Below are 13,528 nucleotides of genomic sequence, written 5' to 3'. Positions count from 1 at the left end.
ATAAGTTATATTTCAATATTGCATTACATTTCATACCCTTTTGACATCTGAAATAAAAGCAACCATCCCGCTGACTTCTCCACAGCTTCTTTGCTTCAGGTAAACTCCCCACAACTCAGCGCTGCATGACAGTCAATGTCAGTGGCACAAAAAAGTGGGTGTGGAAGGCAAAGACGTTAAGGTGCTAAAGGTTGGGCAAAGAAAAATATTTCTAGTCATTATTTTCTGCATTTAACTCGTGTGTGTAAATAATATGATCAGTGATAGGCATAGCACTGATTAGGTGGAAGTTGAACTGTGATCACATGACCAAAGAAATACCAACCGTCCCCTTCCAACAACTTGCCAAGAAGATGGAAATACATTTTAGTTGTTAATAACAGGTTGGTTTTATTCATCAGGCCATCATAGCCTGAAGCCTCCTGCTGAATGGCGAAAAAAACAAAATTAAGTTATTGAAGTGGTCCAGACTTAAGTCAAGACCTTACATGGTCCATTTACTCTGGATGAATTGGACAAATGTTCCTATTTTAAAACAACCCAGCAAAAATGTCTTAAAAGACTCATCATCCATTAGTGCAAACCCTGGATGCCAGCTGTTAGAGGGTACAATCAGATAGTTTTAGCTAACACAAGATAAACTGCTGGGGTGCGCCATGTTATTATTCACTCTTTTTCTGTAATGTTATGTGTTTTATTATTTAAATATGGAAATCTAACCAAGTTTGAATATCTTCTCTTTGTTGATGTCACCATGAAGATAAACAGCTTGTATTTCAATGAGAATCAAACAACTAACAATCAAACAATGTGTTTAATTTCCGATGAGAAGATCCAGTTGTCAAAACACACACTGATGTGGTGTTTTTTTTCTTTCTTTATCTCAGCTCAGTTTTTAAAGCTGTATATATAAATTTGGAAAAATTTTGAGTTCTTAAATTAGTCTAAGAAATCAAGGGCAAACAACTCCCTCCTCCTGCGTGTCTATTAATATTTAAACCTGAGGAGTAGAAGTCAAGCTGTCAGTTTTGAACAGGAGCTGTTAGCACCTCTGAAGATATGGAGATCAGGCCAAAAAATAAAAAAATAAAAAATTGCAACTCCTGACTGAATATTTTCCTAATTTTATTTCTTTAAGATTTTCAGCTCAGCGGTCTTCTCACCGCATGATTTTTGAATGAATCACACACTGCCCTCCACTCCTCAGCACTTTGAGAAACTACAAGTTTTTAGACATGAAGAAAGACAGATATGTAATTTTCTTATTATCTTACGAACCTGTGATTTCCATTTTCATTAAATTATGTGAAAAGACTGCAGTTTTACGTCCACCCACTCTTCCTCCTAAGTGAATGCAGCTTTTCTTTATATAGTGAAGGGGTGGGGGGGTACATGGTGCCCACAAAATGCTGATCCATAAGGCGTAGGAGCTACTTGCTCACATCCTTATTCTCTGATCCATCCATCTGCCTCCTGCATGAACCATCTCAGCTGAGCATGCGCTATTTTCATGTCATTTTCATTTTTAGGCACTCTGTAGCATCTGTTCCTGCGTAGAGCGGGGATTCAGAGGAGGTTTTCACCCTCCATGAGAAAGGGAGGAGTTACGGGTTTTTAATGACAGCTGAAGGAACGCATCTCCGAACCAAAACATCACCATCAAACATGAACAGAAAGGCGTAAAACTTTTGCCTGTGCTTAACTGAGTGTTTTCATATTTGCTTAATTTTATTAGAGTTCTTTTGTATGCAGGGATGTTTGCATAATAAGGCAGGAAAAAGCAAATAGCTGGAAACATCCTAAATCATACTCCCATTGTGTAGTTGTAGCCCTTGTGTACATCCAAGTAAAATTATAAATTCAGCGTTAATGCCACCATTGAGTCATTCTGAGACTCTCTACTCACTTCACACTTTGGACAGGGGTGAGTTAAAAGAGAAGACATAAATGAAGGAAAATGCAGCACAGAAACACCTATAAGAACGTTATATCTATAATCCTTGAGGGAATTACATGCCTGGTATTTGTTGTATGATTATGAGTTGAATTTAGAGAATGAGGACTCTTTGTACAAAGAGTTGTTTTTTTCACCCTCCTCCTGCATTACTATGACAACACGTTCATTAGTGCTGTGCTAGTCAATGCTGTACTTTGAGAAGCTTCTGCAGCACAGAGACAATAGTCGAGCCCAGACGGCAGAGCTTACATCTGAGCAGATAAATCAATAGGAAATAGCCTCTTTGCCTGGTCAGCGTTAGTACGATGTACACTTTAGGGTGGCTGAGCAGGCTGAGCTTGCATATCTTTATGCAAAAATGGTGCACTGAGGTGTAAAGTTGAGGATTATGTAAATCTTACATCATAATGTATCTGCTTAAGTCTTATCAGACCCTCAGAAACTCTTTGATCCAGTTAAATGTCAATTTCAGATTCTAAAAGGTTTTTTTTTTTAAATCAAACATTTTCAAGACACAAATTTCCAGAGGATGGATGGATTAAACATTTTTCTCCCCAACTCTATTTTCTGGCCTCGGAAATATTTCTGTTCTGATGGAGTTCTAATACTGAGGTAAATATTAGTTTATGACATATTAGAAGATAAAATTACTTTTCTGGCTCACTGACACACCATTGATCAATTTCTGCTGACATGAAATGATAAACCTGCCGGATGATGCATCCAAGCACCCTGTCACAAATGCTTGCGACTTGCTGAGAGTCCATCATTGAAGTGACAGGCACAAACCTCTAACCCTACAGGACAACACTCTGACGTCAGTCGGTGACTTGCCAAACTCCTGACTCAGCTCTCTAATCCATGCCACCATGTCTTCCCTTGCAGTTTGTCCCCCACTTGCCAGAGCCCGACCCTCCTGAGCCCATGCAGCCCCTGCAGTCCCTGCAGCCCCTTACAAACCCTACATCCATGGAGGTAAGACAGCTAGGTCACACAACAACTGTGATTATTCCAAGAGGTATTTAAGTTATAATCCAACCACACTGGACTTCTTATATTGACATTTTGACTGACAGAAAAGAAAATTGTTTAGCTCCAGTACTCTAATAGGGTTGCATGTGTATTATTTGTCTTGTTTGGAAAATATTTTTTATACATTCGGAGCTGTTTTTAAAGGCTGTATGTAAGCCTTTAAAAACGGTTTATATAGTTTATATAGTTTTTGACATTAAATCCTGACCGGTAATGAATTGCAGGCATTCATTACCGGTTGCTTCCAATTTTTTATAATTTACTTCAATTAATATTTCCTTTAGCTTTATGAAGACCTTCTGACATTTTTGGATATCAGCTGTTTTTCTTTCATTTGTAGTTTTTACCTATTTTCAGAGAAATTTGTATTTGTTTTCTGCTCTTCAGTTGGAAGAGGGTAAAAAAAATTAGAACATTTTATTTAAACAGCAGACTGAACTCTGGTATGACCCAGAGTTTTTCTCATAAAAGACAATGTGGAGTCAGATTTACATTTGATACTTCGGCTGTTTAGCAAAGTAGCCAGACACAAAGAAACAATTTGCTCCCAATTCTCTATTTGCATCTGTAAAAAGGCTGCAGTCTAGCATCCTCACAACGTGTGTAGCAGTACCAAAATGTGGTGCTACAGCATGAAACAGATCCCTACAGAAGACAGCGAAGGAATATTAGAAAGGTAATTTCAGTGTCACTACCTTCTGTCTCTTACCAGTTTCATAGCCACTGCAGGAGCATGAATATTGTCAGAGACCTGTCATCCTCACCATGAAGCTTCTTAGCTGATTATATAGGGGAAACAGAACTGCAACATGCAAAAGCAAAGCTACCAGACTGCTACAGAGATTCTTCTCAAAAGAAGAGTCTCTGTTTTATCTGCATTACTGCTTTTATTCTGCACGTTTTATCTGATTTGTATGTTTTAGTATGTGTTAATTGAATCATTTTTCAAACTATTCTATGTCCAAAAGAACTGCTATCCTCTTTCAACGTATGTCATTTGGGATAAAACAAATAAAAATAATGAAGAATAAAAAAAAAAATCATGAACATTAAGATGGTTTGACAGGAGCTAAATGCAGTGGATGATAAACTGAAGAATTACAGTCCTGTGTAAGATCTTCGCTTATTTTTATTTATTTATTTTTTTTAACCTGGCTTGCATGGTTTCACTTGTGCACAATGGACTCCAACAAAAGAGCACGGAAGCTCTTGAAAAAGCCTGGAGAGCTACTGATTAAAACAATCATCCAGTATCCATGGAAGCACTGCTAAAAGAAATTAGCTGAGGTTTAAAAGTTCTGCGCAGTAGTTAAAAAAAAAAAATTACAACTTGTCTTTGTTGCTCTGGCTTTATGATTACAACTTCATAATCAGCAAATAACGATTCATATTGCTGTGGATACCTTCCGAAAATCTGCCATTGTTACCCTTAGGTAATTAATAAAGGTTGGATCTCTAGTTGTTAAAAATGACAATTATGAGACATAAATGTAGGGACTGATAGGTGACATAGACAAGAACAGGTTGAAACTGACTCAGATGATGGAGTACTGGTAAAAACAAGAGCCGAATAAAGGGAGCTGTTGCACCGAAAAGAAATAACTGGGTAAAAATTTCAGAGTTTTGTTTGCTTTTTTCCACCGTATATTGAGGTGCTCCTATTTCGACCTATCAGTTGTGCCTCTGCGGGTTGCTTGGTAACAGTGCAGGGTGCTGTGGAGGAAGGCAGCACTGCAAACAGAGACTGCTGCATCCAGCATGTTTCTGGATGTTTGAGCTGTGCTTGGCTGTCTCAGTACGCTCTGTACTTTAATGAATCTTATTCACTCTGTCGGGGGGCAAAAAGAAGAAGAAAAAAAAAATCAGCAAATTTTATTTAAGCTGTGAAAATCTGTCACAGACGCACAGTAAACTCCCTTTCAGACAGTCGTGCCACAGCATGGCAGGAGGTGTTTGTTCTTCTTTCACACTGTTTTCACATTGGAGACAGCCTCCCTTTTTTAAACCCCCTTCATTGTTACTTCACAAATCCAGAAACATGTTCCTACTCTTGCATCAGAGTCTATCTTTGGATGTAAGTGATTTGCTTCCTGACATCAGTCTTTGATTTTGGCACATCGTGTGCAGCAGCTTGGCTCAGCAATACTAATGGAAAAGTATGTCTCAAAGTAAATATGACAACAATCTGCCTCATATCTGGTGAAAAGGCTGAGATTCTGCAGATAGGATCCTGTGAGCCATTACTGCACAAAGTGAATATGTGGACTGGAAAAACTATAGGTAGAAAGAGGGAAATTATTTCACAACATTTCCTAAAATTATACTAAAATTATACCAAAGTTGATTTCTGGAGATTGAGTATAGCACCGTTCAAAGTTATTTTAAGATTCTGATGTTTGATTAAGCACCATTTTTTTTTTTTAAATGAGGGTTATACATTTAAATACCCCTTAAAAAATAACTAAATCCGTTTTTAGTGGGGCAATATGTTGTATAAATCAAGACAGAAACCCAAACCTCATAATAAAGCTGGGAGCAATGAGGTAAAGTTTTCTGGGTCAGTTTTAATCTTTTAATCTTAGAAAAATCAGTTGTTGAATACTAATTATTTCAGTTATTATAACTGTTGACACAAAAGTACAAATAGATAGCAAACAGAGCTTTACACAGCGGAACATATAAAGTATGAAGTTTGACTCTATCTTCCCTCTACCTGGCTCCTCATGGTATGATCCACCTTTTTCAGTTGCTTTCAGGTTCTGTGCGACATTTTGCTTTCCCTACTACAAAAGAAGCATGCACTGCAAGTATTGGCTACACTCTACCAGAAGTTGTACAGTTTGCGTTTAATGATGTTTTAAAATATTTTGCCTGGACTTATAAAGGGTTAAAATTTCTAAATGTATGGGACACTACTTTGTGTGTCATTATTTATCAAATTGAAGATGAATGTAATTATACATGTTTATACTTTTGGCAAACAAAGCCAAACAAGACATTATTCAGCAGAAAAACAGCCCTTCATAAAACTGCTTTTTAGTTGTTTATAGACAGGGTAACCCCTAACAACAACATACCAACAATCAATTTCTGCATAACTAATATATGGATATTCATGTATATTATAACAAGCTGCTTTGGGATTCTTCTTCTCTTTTTGTAAGATGAATTTCACTGCAATTTTGTTTAAAACAAAATGTATGCCATTAGTGGACATAAGTGTTAAAGTGCATCTTTGTGATTTGCACATTTTCTTATTATATTTTGAAACGTTGAAGATGAAAGTGCTATAAAGGACAGATATCTAGTTTTTAAATGATTGAGTCATAAATGCTTAACTACCAAAGAGAGAAACTCTTAAATGCTTTAAAGATTTTTATTTATTAGAAAAGTGAGGGCATATTAATCAACATGACCACTTCAGTCCGTAATGTAAATGCACCTGATTGACCTATTTTCCATTTTCATTTTCTGTATATCAATGGTATAAAGTAAGATTAAAACATCAAATCATCTGGCTGACGATTTACAAAATTGTGAATAAAAAACATTATGCAAGAAATGATTGATATGCAATATGCAGCAATTACTCTACATTTATTTTACAGTCACTGTGTTATGGCTGTAGGCAAGGTATAAGATATAATGTTCCTTCTCATTAATAAGAAATGTATTAAATAATATTTATATATTATATTATTAATAATAAATAATACTTTTATTTAAACTACATTCGTACTAACTGATTCAGGTCGTATGGTACAGTGCTCAAATATTTTCTAGGCATAATAGCCCTTTTAATGTCGACTAAACAGTATTTATGTAAGCTACATTGTAATTTGTTCAAACGGAATACAATAGTAGCAGTGTGTAACCGAGATTACCGAGCAGCACCTGAACGCATCAACAGTCTCCAGCTTCCTCACACGGACGCACACGCAGCTAGCGGCTGCTCTGCCAAAAACTATTGTGTGTACGATTGTTGTTGTTGTCGTCAGACGGTCTTACACACACTTGACCACCTGCCATGGCTTTCCGGACTGAGGGCTGCTGTGGGACGGCGGACCGGAGGATGTGAAGGACGGGAGCTCCGCAGCCTTTGGGACCGAACAGCACGCGGCAGACAGAATGAATACAAAAGGAATCCCGGAGAAGAAGATACGATGGTGGGGACAGCAGCAGCAGTAGCGGCGGGAGGAGGAGGGGAAGAAGCGGCTTTCACATCCACCAGAGCTGCAGTTTTGTAAAAGAAAAAAGAAAAATCCCTCGTTAAGTTGGAGACAGGGTTATTTCGCTTGAAATTTTTTTTCAGGATGTCGGATCCGAGTCACTGTTCTGCGGTTCCGAGCCAGAACAAATCCCGTTTTGTTCCTGTTTCGCTGCTGAAACGATCCAAAAGGTACTTTAATAAGGAGTTCGTATATGATGACAAAAACTGTTTTTAAAAGCTTAAACGTGACCCTTTGTTGATTTAAATGTGAGTGATGTCTGCTCTTGGCGCAGGCTAACACACATTTTTTTTTAATTTTATTTGGGTGTCAACAGAGCCACAGCATGCTAGTTTAAGAAAAAGCATCGTTAGTCCTTAATGATCATCAGCATTGTTCAGCAGCTCTGATTGCAAGTTTCTCTGGCTGTGGCTGAACAAAAGGAGCGGTTTGGCAGGCCTAAAGAAACAGATACAGTGTGGGTTACCATGAAACTTGGTCATGGTAACAAGGTGTCTGATTTCCACCGTTCTGATGTCGTGTTTACCTGTAAACCTGAATCAGGGTTTCACACAGGATCCGTTGCAGGTTTCTGCATTGTTTGCATTTCAAAAGAGGCTTTTTTTTTGCCTCTTTTGAAATGTAAAGAGGCACAAATGTTTTAAAAATTACAGTAATGCAACCAACATTTATTTTTTAGCAAATCAATAATATTGCGATAGTGCCATTGGCTTTAACTAACTGGTAAGTTGTAGAGTAATAATAATAATATAAAAAAACTAATAAAATTTAAAGAATAGAAATTTTTTTTAACAGTTCTCATGAAATTACAATATGATTATAGATTTACCAAGTCGCAATAAGTAAAATGTCAATTTCCTCCTGAAACAACAGCACTTGAAACTATTTTCAGTTATTAAATAAAAAAGTATGCACTTTTTGATGTGTAAAAAATCTGATAAACGTTGCTTTGATGCATAAATGGTGCTAATATTGAAATTCCTTCGTTTTCTCTTGGATTCAGAACCAACACTAAGGCAGAACCTCCATCACAGATTTTTCTGTTTGGTGCGTTATGTTAAAAGAAAACAAAACTGGAATTGGTAAAATGTCAGTGAAAATTGGATATCAGAATCAGCTGTGGATAAGCCTGATCAGTGCATTTTCCCCTTTATTTAATGATTATTTAAAATCTGGTCAGGACTTTATTTGTCAGATGATTGAATAGCAATGTGATTTTTATTTTTTTTTATTGCGGTCTGAGTTTATTTTCTATTATTGCTTCTCCGGTCTGATGCTCAAAAAGAAAAAAAAGAACACACATGCTTCCACGGCTCCAGACATCTGTCGTTCTAGCTGGGCCTGCTGTTGCTGTTGATGCACACACAGCCCTCTCCCCCTGCAGCCTTGAGCTTGTTGACAGTCGGTTTCCTTTTTTTGTATGTGTTTTGGCTCTCAACTGTTTTTCCCTCTTCGTCTGATATGCCCATGCTGTTTTGTCCTGCATTTGCCTGTAGCTTTGTAGTTGTAGTTGTATAATCTTTCTCATGGCAGAGCTGCTCTGAAGGTGGAAATAATCTCACAGGTTGAGGTAAATCTCAGAGGGCAAAGATGAAGAGATTTCAGCTCCATGCGCCAAGTATGATAAGTCTCATCTGTATTAAACTATAAAGTGTATCTATATTTGGTAACTAAGATCTATAGGTGTCCCAGTTGTCCTCGCATTGTTTGTAAATCTTTGCATCTTTGGAATGAAATTGATTCTTTAAGAAATTCCTCAGTTGTGATGATGTATGCATGCATCAGTTAGTTTGTAATTGATGTGTGCATGCATCAACTATTTGGTACCTATGGTTAGACTTCAGCTGTCTGATGTATAAACTTAATTGTATTATTGTTACTGTAGAATGCAATAATACAATGGATTAGGCGCTGTCATACTATTCCTATAAGCGTAAGTTAGTCGCATAATCTATTTGGTTTGAAACAGCATTAAAAGAAGAGGAGAAACGTATGTTCAGAAAAGTTTCAGTAGGTTGCTTCTGGTAGAGGATGTGAGCTTTAAGAACATCCAATGGGAATCTTTGGAGTTACAGATTAGAGAAATAACAGAAGTGAGGGGTGTGGCCAAGAATGAGAAAATGTCAATGTCCAAAGTGTAAAGATTGCTTCCTGTGAGAGTCGACTCTGGTCTTCATCAAGCTGGAGATGATCCAACTTTGGAATTAAAATGATGTCTGTTAGCATTCCAGTAAAAACTAAAAAAAAACAGATGGCTGTAGTACGTAACGACTAATTCTAAGTAAATTAGCTTAGCTGGATATTTTCGGTCTTCAGAAAGATACGGTCTATCTGTTTGGCTGGTCACCAGTTTGTAAAACTCCCTGGTCAACCGTTTTGGTACACAAAGGTCTGCCTGTGCTCACCAGGACAGGTCAGAGGCCTTTTGCCTCTGAGCAATGAGACAAATGTCTGTTCTTCAGCCTTCACTCAGCACATGAAACAGATCTAAACCTCTCTGAAACCTTCACAAGTTGACAAAATTTCACAAACTGATTCAGATCTTAAAAAGAAAAATGTTTTAACAGCTATATTTTATGTCTGGAAATTGTGATTGCACATATCCACCTCTACTAATAACCTTTATTTATTTTAAAGGTTTAAACAGCACCATGTGTGGACAATTACTACTGGCCGTATATTGTAATCGGTGCAAATATATCAGAAATGTATCTTTACCACACACAACAAAGTATTGCCTGGAGTCTAATAAGTTGAACTTTTTTTTTATGCATTCAGGCTCTTAAAACCTGTAATGTATTTGGTAATGGTTATTGTTTAATACTGCAGAAACAAAAGTTTTAGAAAGTAAGCAGATGGTCAGGTTATGCAGGAACTACAACTAACTTTTCTTTTTTCTTTTTTTTTAATTGTTGTTGCCAAACCAGATGATGGTCAGAAGAAACTTTTTTCTAAAATGTATTGTTGATATGGATATTGATATTGGATTTTATTTTATTGTTTTAATAGTTGCTGGACTGACTACTCATTATTGGAAGTCTGTCTTTGCTATGAACCTAAAGGAGAAGAATATCTGTTTTTGCAGTGTACCATACGTCGCATGTTTTCCTTACATGGCGCCTTCCTATTTAGGTTAAAGGCTAAGAGGAACGCTGATGTCATCTTGTAGTCTCTTCTAGTTGTCTCTCTGTGACTACATTTCTGAAATATGTAAACACATAATGTGTCTGCTGCTTTCAGCTGTGGATTGTATAGATTTTCTGAGGCTTTTCTTTAGTCTTTTTTTCACCTCTTCAAGCTGTCAAACATAGTTTATTGATCAAACAGAAAAAAAAAGTAATTCTCCAGTATATCTCATTTGCTTATTGTATGTCTGAGTGACTTTGAGATAAACTCAAATTCAAATGGTGGTTTTTATACTTAAAAAGCATATTGTATGAAAGGTACAACCGTACTGTATAGTACGATTTACACACAAACAGGTATGTTTTTGTGTCATTCAGTTCTCCACAACAGTCGGTGCTTAGAGGATAATAGTCTACTACTTTAGAGGTCAAGTGTCTTTTAATCTGCCAACTGATGCCGTCTCAGAGCTTTTATGTCTACAAGCTGCTGCTCTGCAAACACACACACAGTTTGACTCCTGTACATAAAGACAACCTGAAGCACTGCATTTAGTCAAATGCACGATTGCAGATGAACACAGCCAGAGCCACTGCAATTACGCTCAGTTTCGGTGAATACACTGGGGTTGTTTCTCTCCTGACTGATACTATCTTGGGTGGGGATTCAAATAAAATACTTCAATTGTCATTGCAAGAAAGTAAAACCCAGTTATCAGCTCTCTGAGAGCAAGACGAGAGTACACTGTTCGCATAGCCCCTGCTTTGCAAATGCAGGGACCAGAGGGATGAATAAAATGATTTCATTCGCATAGATTACCAGTCGTTCCTGCTTCAAATTGATTCGGCCTACTTTATTTTTCCAAGTCCTCATGCTGCTTACCGTGTGCATTTGAGAACTGCAATTAAATCAGGTGGTTAGACTTGATTTCTTCCATTCTTCTATTCCCTGTTCTGCCTCTGCTGCTCAGTATGCAAACTCGCACAGAATCATTTCCATGTGAATTGTTTGGAGAGATGCAGATAAGTGACGTGTGTTGACTGTGTCTTCCTCTGTTTGCGCTTCAGCTGTCGCAGCAGCAACAGGAAGAGTCTCGGCGTCGGGACGCCTTCACCCACGCTGTCACGGCCTCTGTCCCCGCTCTCACTCCACACAGGTAACGATTGTTTTGACGACGGTTCCTTTCTGTCGCAAAGCTTAAGCGATGACGGGCATTAATCCTGGTTGAAAAGCTTTGAAAGCTGGTTCTTGTGATCAACTTTAAATTCAAGTGCCACAGTAATTTGCGTATGTAGCTGGTTTGATTACAGCTGACGAAAGTTCTTAAAAGAATCATCATCACAAGCCAGCTACGTTAAGAAATATACTGGCGAAACCTTGGAGGACAAGCAGTCGTGACCTCATTTTTTTCTTCACCTAAATTTGGCATAACATAAACCTAAATTAGTAATTCAGATTACGAAATAACACAAGTACAATCGCACGAGAAAAACAATGTAAAATAGGGAAGGAAATAGTTAGTCATCTGCATGGAGTTGTCTAGTGCTAATACAGTGGATTTAAATGAGGCGGGCCAAGTTGACAATGATGAGCCACAACTTATAAGCTGGTTCAAGACGTCGTCCTGCGTCACAGAGCTGGAACAACTCCAGATGAGGAAACAGTCTTTAGAGCAGGAAATTGAGGAGAGGTTTAAAACTGGAATCCCTAACATGCTGGTGTTTGTCTTATGTTTCAGCATGACCAGTTATTTTATGTTGGAGCATAAAATAACTCTTCATGTACAGAGGGCCGAATGTAAACATAAAACACAGTGCAGAACTTCAAACCAGCAGTTTGTCCTGAAAGTGGTCGTCATCAAAATGTTTGTAGACTTTGTTAGAGCAATTATCAGATGAATGTTTGCTTTGCTTTCTAATCCCTTAACCGTCACCCGCAACATGCTTACAAGTCAATGGATCCATGAAGACACCTGTGTCGTTATGACAGTCAAGTGGTTATTAAAACATGAATTGTTTAAGCACAAATAGAGAAAATAAGCGTCATTGTTATTCATATTGAGAAGAAAACAGGCCCAAAATCCCTCAAATATACCAACAGCAAAAATAGTATTTTGTAAACCTTAAGCAAAAACATCATGGACCCTGGAGAAGTTCTGCAACAAATCACTTACAAAAGACAAAGAAATCAGGCTTTTTGCAAGCAAAAAATATAAAGAAGTGAGGGATGACTCAACTCCTTCCTCAGTTTCACATTTCTAAATATTTGGGTGTTATCTTCCTGGTTTTTCGAACAGCAGTGCACGCAGCGCAAAGCCCCTTAAAACCATCAGGCAGCTGTGCTCTATGAGAACAGTTTTGCTCAAGAGCTCTTCATAGCAGCAATATGCAGATGCGTTCCCTTTTGAACTCAATCATGCTAAGGATTATCTAATCACAGAATAAAATCAAGCCCTAATTGGGCACTCTACAGGCTGGATGTAAACAAACACAGTCTCTAGTGAACCCGCATCCCCAGATTCCAGCAAAAACAATGCAGACTGAGGATTTTCCCCTGGTTTTACTGTTTGCAGATCGGTGGCGTAATGTTTGGAAAAGTAATGCCGAGCTCTGATGTTGGATCTTCGGCATTATTGACTTATGTTTCCCTTTTTAAAGGTTCCAGACATGACGTCACTATTTTTGGGACATTGCCCATTGCAAACAGACCCGAGACAGTTTGCTTGTGCTATTGCCATGTGTCTGTTTTTACAGCTGTGAATTGTTCTGCTAATGACATTGAGTTTCCTTGTTTAGCTGTGAGCAGCCCTCTAGACAGCCCTCGAAATGTGTCGACCAGTGCCTGCCTCAACTTTCCATTTGCCCGGAGGTATGCCAACCCTAACTGGTGAAAGCTTGTTCTTCCTGTTGGGCTACATCTATGTTTGGTTGCTTCGATAGTTTTTGATTAACATAGTTGCTTTTAATACACCTGTATTTAGCATTCTGATTTAAATTGTATTTCTCTTTATTACACACATTACTGAAGTCTGATGTTTACCTAAATATCTTCTTTTTTTTTTCTCACTGTCTGAGATCAAATTAAGCTAAACTTTTCATGTTTTAGATCAGTTACGTTCACCAAAATTATTTCTATTTATTCATGTAATGTATATTTTGTGCAGTGCACCAGTCTTTTCTGCACAACC

The 13,528-nt window shown here is 37.7% G+C and overlaps 1 protein-coding gene across 2 annotated transcripts in view; it reads left to right on the top strand.

The window, feature by feature from the left end:
• mast3b (microtubule associated serine/threonine kinase 3b) overlaps positions 1-13,528 on the top strand; it is a 41,805-nt gene that overhangs the window by 6,713 nt on the left and 21,564 nt on the right. The window contains exons 3-5 of one of the 2 annotated variants that reach the window (XM_014980516.2): positions 2,843-2,932; positions 11,409-11,497; positions 13,137-13,209. In XM_014980516.2, coding sequence (XP_014836002.2) covers positions 2,843-2,932; positions 11,409-11,497; positions 13,137-13,209 — 252 coding nt within the window. Of the gene's footprint in view, positions 1-2,842; positions 2,933-6,429; positions 7,389-11,408; positions 11,498-13,136; positions 13,210-13,528 lie in introns of those variants that run through there. The other variant, XM_088005049.1, reaches the window with a different exon arrangement.

The sequence above is a fragment of the Poecilia mexicana genome, unplaced genomic scaffold (genome assembly GCF_051168715.1).
Source record: "Poecilia mexicana isolate PSO_F unplaced genomic scaffold, ASM5116871v1 scaffold_4, whole genome shotgun sequence".
NCBI classification, from domain to species: domain Eukaryota; kingdom Metazoa; phylum Chordata; class Actinopteri; order Cyprinodontiformes; family Poeciliidae; genus Poecilia; species Poecilia mexicana.
The sequence above is the reverse complement of the archived record's forward strand: the minus strand, read 5'-3'. Positions and strand labels throughout refer to the sequence as shown.